At 65.9% G+C, this 12963-nt stretch overlaps 1 protein-coding gene across 1 annotated transcript in view; it reads left to right on the plus strand.

Moving 5' to 3' along the window:
* The window catches only part of SMARCD2 (SWI/SNF related, matrix associated, actin dependent regulator of chromatin, subfamily d, member 2), a 54969-nt gene that overhangs the window by 27344 nt on the left and 14662 nt on the right, over positions 1–12963 (plus strand). Inside the window, exons 8-9 of the mRNA XM_054014308.1 lie at positions 1158–1319; positions 1761–1858. Of these exons, the coding sequence (XP_053870283.1) occupies positions 1158–1319; positions 1761–1858 (260 nt within the window). The remainder of the gene's footprint in view (positions 1–1157; positions 1320–1760; positions 1859–12963) is intronic.

Genomic DNA, 12963 nt, shown 5'->3' on the forward strand with positions numbered 1-12963 from the left:
AGCGGGCATAAAGCTCCCCCCAGAGAGGGCAGGTTCAGCAACGTCTGCTGAGTGGGGGGATTCATTCCGGAGGCAGGCGGCACATCCTGCCAGTGTGTCGCCATCCCGCCCCCTCACCTCCTGTCCCTGTGCACCACCCGCTGGGGGTCCTGGGGCTGCCCTGTCAGCTGCACCCTGCCAGAGCCTCTCTTCCTTTCTCTCGTCCCTGGTGGGTCTCTGAGGCCGCCTGCTGACCCTCCCTGGATGGGGAGGGCACGTGCTGGGTCCCACAGCTGGTGTGGCCCAGCCCCAGGCTTCATAAGCATGTATGGCCCTGAACAGTGAAGGAGCCAGGCCCCCCAGTGAGGGTCCTTTCCCCATACAGGGGCTGGCTCCCATGGGACCGACTTCTCTCTCTGCATCCCCCCCACAACCCCAACCCCAGTGACTTGTTCTGCCCCTCCTGGCGGATAATCAGCAAGCGCACTGGAGAGTTTGGGCCTCTGCCAAGGGGTTAGTTGGCTGCCATGAAAGAGGGATGGGGGGCCACTCTCTCACAGTGGCCTGTGGAGCCCTTGGCCAGTGGTTACCAGGGCACTGGGGACTAAGGGGACCAGATAGCAAATGTGAAAAATCGGGACAGGGGGTGGGGGGTAATAGGAACCTATGTAAGAAAAAGCCCCCAAAGTCGGGAATGTCCCTATAAAATTGGGACATTTGGTCACCCTACTAGGGATGGTGAGGAAGGCAGTGACGAGGTGGGTCCATGAGAGGCTCTGTCCTTGCAGGGAAAAGATCAGTTCAGATCAGAGCACCCTGGTGGCCCAGGAAGACTACAGGTCCCAGGAGGCTGTGCTCCATCCCAATCCTATCAGCCCAGCCACACTGCATGCTGGGATAGTGCTTCTGGAGCTGCCCCAGCTCTGGGAGAAGTGCAGACAGCTCCCAGCTGGGCTGCGCCCGTAGCTTGAATTTCGAATGTCAATAGCAAGCCACCCCCCCCAGCCCTCTAACCAGAAACCCCTCTAGACCCGGTGGGCCCACCCAGGGACCAGGGGTGGCTGCAGACCGCTCCATTCTCGGCGGGCTTGGTGCAGCTCTGTCGGCAGGTGGTGCTGGGAGGGAGCGCCCAGGCCCGCCCTGGAGGGCGCTGTCTCCCTATCTGTGTCTCATTGCAGCCTCCGCAGTATAAACTGGACCCTCGCCTGGCTCGCCTGCTGGGCGTCCACACCCAGACCCGGGCCAGCATCATGCAGGCACTGTGGCTCTACATCAAACACAACAAGCTGCAGGACAGTCACGAGAAGGAATACATCAACTGCAACCGCTACTTCCGCCAGGTGGGCCTGGGGCTCCCCAGTGCTCCCTCCGCAGAGACCCGCCCCTTGTCCCCGCCCTTCGCCAGCCTCGGCTCAACCCTGGCCCTGGGCTCCCTCCGCAGAGACCCGCCCCTTGGCCCCGCCCTTCGCCAGCCTCGGCTCAACCCTGGCCCTGCCATGCACAAATGGGTCAGCCTCTTGCCGCAGGGCCCAGGGTGGGCGAGGGGGCGGTGACTCCGGGCCGTGCCCGGGGCTCTGGGGGAGGAGTTCTGAAGAGCTGGCTGCCCCCAGGCCCCACTCCCCATGAGTGTCACTGAAGCGTTTGCCCGCCTTAAGCCAGCAGATGGTGATCTGGTCCCTGCCCATATTGGAGGCTGGGTCCCCTCCCCCTGCGCTCCTCTCATGGGCTGAAGGAGCCTCCTCATGGGGGCTGCTAATGCTCTGACTTCCCTCCCCCCGTAGATCTTTAGCTGCATTCGCATGCGATTCTCCGAGATCCCCATGAAGCTGGCAGGCCTGCTGCAGCATCCGGATCCCATCATCATCAACCACATGATCAGGTAGGGCAGGGCATAGCCCCTGCTGTCTGCTCTCGGGCTGGGACTTATCTGGGCTGGGCTGGGTTTGGGTTGCTTCTGGGATTCTTTTCTTCAGTGTGCTCAGACTGGATGGGCCATGTACATGGGGGTGGGCAGGAGTGGCTGGCTCTGGAGCGGGAGATGGGAACGGATGGGCTGTGTACGTGGGGTTGGGGGGGATGGGCAGGACTGGCTGGCTCTGGAGCGGAAGATGGGAACGGATGGGCTGTGTATGCGGGGTTGGGGGATGGGCAGGAGTGGCTGGCTCTGGAGTGGGAGATGGGAACGGATGGGCTGTGTACTCAGGGTTGGGGGGGATGAGTAGGACTGGCTGGCTCTGGAGCGGGAGATGGGAACGGATGGGCTGTGTACGTGGGGTTGGGGGATGGGCAGGACTGGCTGGCTCTGGAGCGAGAGATGGGAATGGATGGGCTGTGTACGTGGGGTTGGGGGGTGGGCAGGACTGGCTGGCTTTGGAGTGGGAGATGGGAACGGATGGGCTGTGTACGCGGGGTTGGGGGGGATGAGTAGGAGTGGCTGGCTCTGGAGCGGGAGATGGGAACGGATGGGCTGTGTACGTGGGGTTGGGGGATGAGCAGGAGTTGCTGGCTCTGGAGTGGGAGATGGGAACGAATGGGCTGTGTACGTGGGGTTGGGGGGATGGGCAGGACTGGCTGGCTCTGGAGTGGGAGATGGGAACGGATGGGCTGTGTACGCGGGGTTGGGGGATGAGCAGGAGTGGCTGGCTCTGGAGTGGGAGATGGGAACGGATGGGCTGTGTACGCGGGGTTGTGGGGGATGGGCAGGAGTGGCTGGCTCTGGAGTGGGAGATGGGAACGGATGGGCTGTGTACGCGGGGTTGGGGGGGATGGGCAGGACTGGCTGGCTCTGGAGCGGGAGATGGGAACGGATGGGCTGTGTACGCGGGGTTGGGGGGGATGGGCAGGACTGGCGGGCTCTGGAGTGGGAGATGGGAACAAATGGGCTGTGTACGTGGGGTTGGGGGGATGGGCAGGACTGGCTGGCTCTGGAGTGGGAGATGGGAACGGATGGGCTGTGTACGCGGGGTTGGGAGGGATGGGCAGGACTGGCTGGCTCTGGAGCGGGAGATGGGAACGGATGGGCTGTGTACGCGGGGTTGGGGGATGAGCAGGAGTGGCTGGCTCTGGAGTGGGAGATGGGAACGGATGGGCTGTGTACGCGGGGTTGGGGGGGATGGGCAGGACTGGCTGGCTCTGGAGCGGGAGATGGGAACGGATGGGCTGTGTACGCGGGGTTGGGGGGTGGGCAGGACTGGCTGGCTCTGGAGCGGGAGATGGGAACGGATGGGCTGTGTACGCGGGGTTGGGGGATGGGCAGGACTGGCTGGCTCTGGAGCGGGAGATGGGAACGGATGGGCTGTGTACGCGGGGTTGGGGGGGATGGGCAGGACTGGCTGGCTCTGGAGCGGGAGATGGGAACGGATGGGCTGTGTACGCGGGGTTGGGGGGTGGGCAGGACTGGCTGGCTCTGGAGCGGGAGATGGGAACGGATGGGCTGTGTACGCGGGGTTGGGGGGTGGGCAGGACTGGCTGGCTCTGGAGCGGGAGATGGGAACGGATGGGCTGTGTACGCGGGGTTGGGGGATGGGCAGGACTGGCTGGCTCTGGAGCGGGAGATGGGAACGGATGGGCTGTGTACGCGGGGTTGGGGGATGGGCAGGACTGGCTGGCTCTGGAGCGGGAGATGGGAACGGATGGGCTGTGTACGTGGGGTTGGGGGGGATGGGCAGGACTGGCTGGCTCTGGAGCGGGAGATGGGAAGGGATGGGCTGTGTACGCGGGGTTGGGGGGGATGGGCAGGACTGGCTGGCTCTGGAGTGGGAGATGGGAACGGATGGGCTGTGTACGCGGGGTTGGGGGGGATGGGCAGGACTGGCTGGCTCTGGAGTGGGAGATGGGAACGAATGGGCTGTGTACGTGGGGTTGGGGGGATGGGCAGGACTGGCTGGCTCTGGAGGGGAGATGGGAACGGATGGGCTGTGTACGTGGGGTTGGGGGATGAGCAGGACTGGCTGGCTCTGGAGTGGGAGATGGGAACGGATGGGCTGTGTACGCGGGGTTGTGGGGGATGGGCAGGACTGGCTGGCTCTGGAGCGGGAGATGGGAACGGATGGGCTGTGTACGTGGGGTTGGGGGGATGGGCAGGACTGGCTGGCTCTGGAGCGGGAGATGGGAACGGATGGGCTGTGTACGCGGGGTTGGGGGAGGGGTGGGCAGGACTGGCTGGCTCTGGAGTGGGAGATGGGAACGGATGGGCTGTGTACGCGGGGTTGGGGGGGATGGGCAGGACTGGCTGGCTCTGGAGCGGGAGATGGGAACGGATGGGCTGTGTACGCGGGGTTGGGGGGTGGGCAGGACTGGCTGGCTCTGGAGCGGGAGATGGGAACGGATGGGCAGTGTACGTGGGGTTGGGGGGGATGGGCAGGACTGGCTGGCTCTGGAGCGAGAGATGGGAACGGATGGGCTGTGTACGTGGGGTTGGGGGGGATGGGCAGGACTGGCTGGCTCTGGAGCGGGAGATGGGAAGGGATGGGCTGTGTACGCGGGGTTGGGGGGGATGGGCAGGACTGGCTGGCTCTGGAGTGGGAGATGGGAACGAATGGGCTGTGTACGTGGGGTTGGGGGGATGGGCAGGACTGGCTGGCTCTGGAGGGGAGATGGGAACGGATGGGCTGTGTACGTGGGGTTGGGGGATGAGCAGGACTGGCTGGCTCTGGAGTGGGAGATGGGAACGGATGGGCTGTGTACGTGGGGTTGGGGGGATGGGCAGGACTGGCTGGCTCTGGAGCGGGAGATGGGAACGGATGGGCTGTGTACGCGGGGTTGGGGGAGGGGTGGGCAGGACTGGCTGGCTCTGGAGTGGGAGATGGGAACGGATGGGCTGTGTACGCGGGGTTGGGGGGGATGGGCAGGAGTGGCTGGCTCTGGAGCGGGAGATGGGAACGGATGGGCTGTGTACGCGGGGTTGGGGGGGATGGGCAGGACTGGCTGGCTCTGGAGTGGGAGATGGGAACGGATGGGCTGTGTACGTGGGGTTGGGGGATGGGCAGGACTGGCTGGCTCTGGAGTGGGAGATGGGAACGGATGGGCTGTGTACGCGGGGTTTGGGGGGATGGGCAGGACTGGCTGGCTCTGGAGCGGGAGATGGGAACGGATGGGCTGTGTACGTGGGGTTGGGGGGATGGGCAGGACTGGCTGGCTCTGGAGCGGGAGATGGGAACGGATGGGCTGTGTACGCGGGGTTGGGGGGGATGGGCAGGACTGGCTGGCTCTGGAGTGGGAGATGGGAACGGATGGGCTGTGTACGTGGGGTTGGGGGATGGGCAGGACTGGCTGGCTCTGGAGTGGGAGATGGGAACGGATGGGCTGTGTACGCGGGGTTGGGGGGGATGGGCAGGAGTGGCTGGCTCTGGAGTGGGAGATGGGAACGGATGGGCTGTGTACGCGGGGTTGGGGGGGATGGGCAGGAGTGGCTGGCTCTGGAGTGGGAGATGGGAACGGATGGGCTGTGTACGCGGGGTTGGGGGAGGGATGGGCAGGACTGGCTGGCTCTGGAGTGGGAGATGGGAATGGATGGGCTGTGTACGCGGAGTTGTGGGGGGTGGGCAGGACTGGCTGGCTCTGGAGCGGGAGATGGGAACGGATGGGCTGTGTACGCGGGGTTGGGGGATGGGCAGGACTGGCTGGCTCTGGAGCGGGAGATGGGAACGGATGGGCTGTGTACGTGGGGTTGGGGGGGATGGGCAGGACTGGCTGGCTCTGGAGTGGGAGATGGGAACGGATGGGCTGTGTACGCGGGGTTGTGGGGGGTGGGCAGGAGTGGCTGGCTCTGGAGCGAGAGATGGGAACGGATGGGCTGTGTACGCGGGGTTGGGGGGGATGGGCAGGACTGGCTGGCTCTGGAGCGGGAGATGGGAACGGATGGGCTGTGTACGCGGGGTTGGGGGAGGGATGGGCAGGACTGGCTGGCTCTGGAGCGGGAGATGGGAACGGATGGGCTGTGTACGCGGGGTTGGGGGAGGGATGGGCAGGACTGGCTGGCTCTGGAGCGGGAGATGGGAACGGATGGGCTGTGTACGTGGGGTTGGGGGAGGGATGGGCAGGACTGGCTGGCTCTGGAGCGGGAGATGGGAACGGATGGGCTGTGTACGCGGGGTTGGGGGGGATGGGCAGGACTGGCTGGCTCTGGAGTGGGAGATGGGAACGAATGGGCTGTGTACGTGGGGTTGGGGGGATGGGCAGGACTGGCTGGCTCTGGAGGGGAGATGGGAACGGATGGGCTGTGTACGTGGGGTTGGGGGATGAGCAGGACTGGCTGGCTCTGGAGTGGGAGATGGGAACGGATGGGCTGTGTACGCGGGGTTGTGGGGGATGGGCAGGACTGGCTGGCTCTGGAGCGGGAGATGGGAACGGATGGGCTGTGTACGTGGGGTTGGGGGGATGGGCAGGACTGGCTGGCTCTGGAGCGGGAGATGGGAACGGATGGGCTGTGTACGCGGGGTTGGGGGAGGGGTGGGCAGGACTGGCTGGCTCTGGAGTGGGAGATGGGAACGGATGGGCTGTGTACGTGGGGTTGGGGGGGATGGGCAGGACTGGCTGGCTCTGGAGTGGGAGATGGGAACGGATGGGCTGTGTACGCGGGGTTGTGGGGGGTGGGCAGGAGTGGCTGGCTCTGGAGCGAGAGATGGGAACGGATGGGCTGTGTACGCGGGGTTGGGGGAGGGATGGGCAGGACTGGCTGGCTCTGGAGCGGGAGATGGGAACGGATGGGCTGTGTACGCGGGGTTGGGGGAGGGTTGGGCAGGACTGGCTGGCTCTGGAGCGGGAGATGGGAACGGATGGGCTGTGTACGTGGGGTTGGGGGAGGGATGGGCAGGACTGGCTGGCTCTGGAGCGGGAGATGGGAACGGATAGGCTGTGTACGCGGGGTTGGGGGGGATGGGCAGGACTGGCTGGCTCTGGAGTGGGAGATGGGAACGAATGGGCTGTGTACGTGGGGTTGGGGGGAATGGGCAGGACTGGCTGGCTCTGGAGGGGAGATGGGAACGGATGGGCTGTGTACGTGGGGTTGGGGGATGAGCAGGACTGGCTGGCTCTGGAGTGGGAGATGGGAACGGATGGGCTGTGTACGCGGGGTTGTGGGGGATGGGCAGGACTGGCTGGCTCTGGAGCGGGAGATGGGAACGGATGCTCTGTGTACGTGGGGTTGGGGGGATGGGCAGGACTGGCTGGCTCTGGAGCGGGAGATGGGAACGGATGGGCTGTGTACGCGGGGTTGGGGGAGGGGTGGGCAGGACTGGCTGGCTCTGGAGTGGGAGATGGGAACGGATGGGCTGTGTACGCGGGGTTGGGGGGGATGGGCAGGAGTGGCTGGCTCGGGAGCGGGAGATGGGAACGGATGGGCTGTGTACGCGGGGTTGGGGGGTGGGCAGGACTGGCTGGCTCTGGAGCGAGAGATGGGAACGGATGGGCTGTGTACGCGGGGTTGTGGGGGGTGGGCAGGACTGGCTGGCTCTGGAGTGCGAGATGGGAACGGATGGGCTGTGTACGCGGGGTTGGGGGAGGGATGGGCAGGACTGGCTGGCTCTGGAGCGGGAGATGGGAACGGATGGGCTGTGTACTCAGGGTTGGAGGGGATGGGCAGGACTGGCTGGCTCTGGAGCGAGAGATGGGAACGGATGGGCTGTGTACGCGGGGTTGGGGGAGGGGTGGGCAGGACTGGCTGGCTCTGGAGCGGGAGATGGGAACGGATGGGCTGTGTACGCGGGGTTGGGGGATGGGCAGGAGTGGCTGGCTCTGGAGCGAGAGATGGGAACGGATGGGCTGTTTACGCGGGGTTGGGGGGTGGGCAGGACTGGCTGGCTCTGGAGTGGGAGATGGGAACGGATGGGCTGTGTACGTGGGGTTGGGGGGGTGGGCAGGACTGGCTGGCTCTGGAGTGGGAGATGGGAACGGATGGGCTGTGTACGCGGGGTTGGGGGGGATGAGTAGGACTGGCTGGCTCTGGAGCGGGAGATGGGAACGGATGGGCTGTGTACGCGGGGTTGGGGGATGAGCAGGAGTTGCTGGCTCTGGAGTGGGAGATGGGAACGAATGGGCTGTGTACGTGGGGTTGGGGGGATGGGCAGAACTGGCTGGCTCTGGAGCGGGAGATGCGAACGGATGGGCTGTGTACGGGGGTTGGGGGGTGGGCAGGACTGGCTGGCTCTGGAGTGGGAGATGGGAACGGATGGGCTGTGTACGCGGGGTTGGGGGAGGGGTGGGCAGGACTGGCTGGCTCTGGAGCGGGAGATGGGAACGGATGGGCTGTTTACGCGGGGTTGGGGGGTGGGCAGGACTGGCTGGCTCTGGAGAGGGAGATGGGAACGGATGGGCTGTGTACGTGGGGTTGGGGGGGTGGGCAGGACTGGCTGGCTCTGGAGTGGGAGATGGGAACGGATGGGCTGTGTACGCGGGGTTGGGGGGGATGAGTAGGACTGGCTGGCTCTGGAGCGGGAGATGGGAACGGATGGGCTGTGTACGCGGGGTTGGGGGATGAGCAGGAGTTGCTGGCTCTGGAGTGGGAGATGGGAACGAATGGGCTGTGTACGTGGGGTTGGGGGGATGGGCAGGACTGGCTGGCTCTGGAGCGGGAGATGGGAACGGATGGGCTGTGTACGGGGGGTTGGGGGGTGGGCAGGACTGGCTGGCTCTGGAGTGGGAGATGGGAACGGATGGGCTGTGTACGCGGGGTTGGGGGGGTGGGCCGGAGTGGCTGGCTCTGGAGTGGGAGATGGGAACGGATGGGCTGTGTACGCGGGGTTGGGGGGGATGGGCAGGACTGGCTGGCTCTGGAGCGGGAGATGGGAACGGATGGGCTGTGTACGCGGGGTTGGGGGGTGGGCAGGACTGGCTGGCTCTGGAGCGGGAGATGGGAACGGATGGGCTGTGTACGCGGGGTTGGGGGATGAGCAGGACTGGCTGGCTCTGGAGCGGGAGATGGGAACGGATGGGCTGTGTACGCGGGGTTGGGGGGGATGGGCAGGACTGGCTGGCTCTGGAGGGGAGATGGGAACGGATGGGCTGTGTACGCGGGGTTGTGGGGGGTGGGCAGGACTGGCTGGCTCTGGAGCGAGAGATGGGAACGGATGGGCTGTGTACGCGGGGTTCGGGGGGTGGGCAGGACTGGCTGGCTCTGGAGTGGAAGATGGGAACGGATGGGCTGTGTACGTGGGGTTGTGGGGGATGGGCAGGACTGGCTGGCTCTGGAGCGGGAGATGGGAACGGATGGGCTGTGTACGTGGGGTTGGGGGGATGGGCAGGACTGGCTGGCTCTGGAGCGGGAGATGGGAACGGATGGGCTGTGTACGCGGGGTTGGGGGGATGGGCAGGACTGGCTGCCTCTGGAGCGAGAGATGGGAACGGATAGGCTGTGTACGCGGGGTTGGGGGGGATGGGCAGGACTGGCTGGCTCTGGAGCGGGAGATGGGAACGGATGGGCTGTGTACGTGGGGTTGGGGGGGATGGGCAGGACTGGCTGGCTCTGGAGCGGGAGATGGGAACGGATGGGCTGTGTACGTGGGGTTGGGGGATGGGCAGGACTGGCTGGCTCTGGAGTGGGAGATGGGAACGGATGGGCTGTGTACGCGGGGTTTGGGGGGATGGGCAGGACTGGCTGGCTCTGGAGCGAGAGATGGGAACGGATGGGCTGTGTACGTGGGGTTGGGGGGATGGGCAGGACTGGCTGGCTCTGGAGCGGGAGATGGGAACGGATGGGCTGTGTACGCGGGGTTGGGGGGGATGGGCAGTACTGGCTGGCTCTGGAGTGGGAGATGGGAACGGATGGGCTGTGTACGTGGGGTTGGGGGATGGGCAGGACTGGCTGGCTCTGGAGTGGGAGATGGGAACGGATGGGCTGTGTACGCGGGGTTGGGGGGGATGGGCAGGAGTGGCTGGCTCTGGAGTGGGAGATGGGAACGGATGGGCTGTGTACGCGGGGTTGGGGGAGGGATGGGCAGGACTGGCTGGCTCTGGAGTGGGAGATGGGAATGGATGGGCTGTGTACGCGGGGTTGTGGGGGGTGGGCAGGACTGGCTGGCTCTGGAGCGGGAGATGGGAACGGATGGGCTGTGTACGCGGGGTTGGGGGATGGGCAGGACTGGCTGGCTCTGGAGCGGGAGATGGGAACGGATGGGCTGTGTACGTGGGGTTGGGGGGGATGGGCAGGAGTGGCTGGCTCTGGAGTGGGAGATGGGAACGGATGGGCTGTGTACGCGGGGTTGTGGGGGGTGGGCAGGAGTGGCTGGCTCTGGAGCGAGAGATGGGAACGGATGGGCTGTGTACGCGGGGTTCGGGGGGATGGGCAGGACTGGCTGGCTCTGGAGTGGGAGATGGGAACGGATGGGCTGTGTACGCGGGGTTGGGGGAGGGATGGGCAGGACTGGCTGGCTCTGGAGCGGGAGATGGGAACGGATGGGCTGTGTACTCAGGGTTGGAGGGGATGGGCAGGACTGGCTGGCTCTGGAGCGAGAGATGGGAACGGATGGGCTGTGTACGCGGGGTTGGGGGAGGGGTGGGCAGGACTGGCTGGCTCTGGAGCGGGAGATGGGAACGGATGGTCTGTGTACGCGGGGTTGGGGGATGTGCAGGAGTGGCTGGCTCTGGAGCGAGAGGTGGGAACGGATGGGCTGTGTACGCGGGGTTGGGGGGTGGGCAGGACTGGCTGGCTCTGGAGTGGGAGATGGGAACGGATGGGCTGTGTACGTGGGGTTGTGGGGGGATGGGCAGGACTGGCTGGCTCTGGAGCGAGAGATGGGAACGGATGGGCTGTGTACGTGGGGTTGGGGGGTGGGCAGGACTGGCTGGCTCTGGAGCGGGAGATGGGAACGGATGGGCTGTGTACGCGGGGTTGGGGGATGAGCAGGACTAACTGGCTCTGGAGTGGGAGATGGGAACGGATGGGCTGTGTACGCGGGGTTGGAGGATGGGCAGGACTGGCTGGCTCTGGAGTGGGAGATGGGAACGGATGGGCTGTGTACGCGGGGTTGTGGGGGATGGGCAGGACTGGCTGGCTCTGGAGTGGGAGATGGGAACGGATGGGCTGTGTACGCGGGGTTGTGGGGGATGGGCAGGACTGGCTGGCTCTGGAGCGGGAGATGGGAACGGATGGGCTGTGTACGTGGGGTTGGGGGGATGGGCAGGACTGGCTGGCTCTGGAGTGGGAGATGGGAACGGATGGGCTGTGTACGCGGTGTTGGGGGAGGGATGGGCAGGACTGGCTGGCTCTGGAGTGGGAGATGGGAACGGATGGGCTGTGTTCGCGGGGTTGTGGGGGGTGGGCAGGACTGGCTGGCTCTGGAGTGGGAGATGGGAACGGATGGGCTGTGTACGCGGGGTTGGGGGGGATGGGCAGGACTGGCGGGCTCTGGAGCGGGAGATGGGAACGGATGGGATGTGTACGCGGGGTTGGGGGATGGGCAGGACTGGCTGGCTCTGGAGCGGGAGATGGGAACGGATGGGCTGTGTACGTGGGGTGGGGGGGATGGGCAGGACTGGCTGGCTCTGGAGCGAGAGATGGGAACGGATGGGCTGTGTACGCGGGGTTGGGGGGGATGGGCAGGACTGGCTGGCTCTGGAGTGGGAGATGGGAACGGATGGGCTGTGTACGCGGGGTTGGGGGAGGGATGGGCAGGACTGGCTGGCTCTGGAGTGGGAGATGGGAACGGATGGACTGTGTACGCGGGGTTGGGGGAGGGGTGGGCAGGACTGGCTGGCTCTGGAGCGAGAGATGGGAACGGATGGGCTGTGTACGCGGGGTTGGGGGAGGGGTGGGCAGGACTGGCTGGCTCTGGAGCAGGAGATGGGAACGGATGGGCTGTGTACGCGGGGTTGGGGGATGGGCAGGAGTGGCTGGCTCTGGAGCGAGAGATGGGAACGGATGGGCTGTGTACGCGGGGTTGGGGGATGGGCAGGACTGGCTGGCTCTGGAGCGAGAGATGGGAACGGATGGGCTGTGTACGCGGGGTTGGGGGGGATGGGCAGGACTGGCTGGCTCTGGAGTGGAAGATGGGAACGGATGGGCTGTGTACGTGGGGTTGTGGGGGATTGGCAGGACTGGCTGGCTCTGGAGCGAGAGATGGGAACGGATGGGCTGTGTACGCGGGGTTGGAGGGGATGGGCAGGACTGGCTGGCTCTGGAGTGGAAGATGGGAACGGATGGGCTGTGTACGTGGGGTTGTGGGGGATGGGCAGGACTGGCTGGCTATGGAGCGAGAGATGGGAACGTATGGGCTGTGTTCGCGGGGTTGGGGGGGGTGGGCAGGACTGGCTGGCTCTGGAGCGGGAGATGGGAACGGATGGGCTGTGTACGCGGGGTTGGGGGGGGTGGGCAGGACTGGCTGGCTCTGGAGCGGGAGATGGGAACGGATGGGCTGTGTACGTGGGGTTGGGGGGGATGGGCAGGACTGGCTGGCTCTGGAGCGGGAGATGGGAACGGATGGGCTGTGTACGCGGGCTTGTGGGGGGTGGGCAGGACTGGCTGGCTCTGGAGCGGGAGATGGGAACGGATGGGCTGTGTACACGGGGTTGGGGGATGGGCAGGACTGGCTGGCTCTGGAGCGGGAGATGGGAACGGATGGGCTGTGTACGCGGGGTTGGGGGGGTGGGCAGGACTGGCTGGCTCTGGAGTGGGAGATGGGAACGGATGTGCTGTGTACGTGGGGTTGGGGGGGTGGGCAGGACTGGCTGGCTCTGGAGGGGAATTGGGAATGGATGGGCTGTGTACGCGGGGTTGTGGGCGGTGGGCAGGACTGGCTGGCTCTGGAGTGGGAGATGGGAACGGATGGGCTCTGTACGCGGGGTTGGGGGATGAGCAGGACTGGCTGGCTCTGGAGCGGGAGATGGGAAAGGATGGGCTGTGTACGCGGGGTTCGGGGGGATGGCCAGGACTGGCTGGCTCTGGAGCGAGAGATGGGAACGGATGGGCTGTGTACGCGGGGTTGGGGGAGGGGTGGGCAGGAGTGGCTGGCTCTGGAGCGGGAGATGGGAACGGATGGGCTGTGTACGCGG

The sequence above is a fragment of the Malaclemys terrapin genome, chromosome 25, assembly GCF_027887155.1.
Source record: "Malaclemys terrapin pileata isolate rMalTer1 chromosome 25, rMalTer1.hap1, whole genome shotgun sequence".
Classification (NCBI taxonomy): domain Eukaryota; kingdom Metazoa; phylum Chordata; order Testudines; family Emydidae; genus Malaclemys; species Malaclemys terrapin.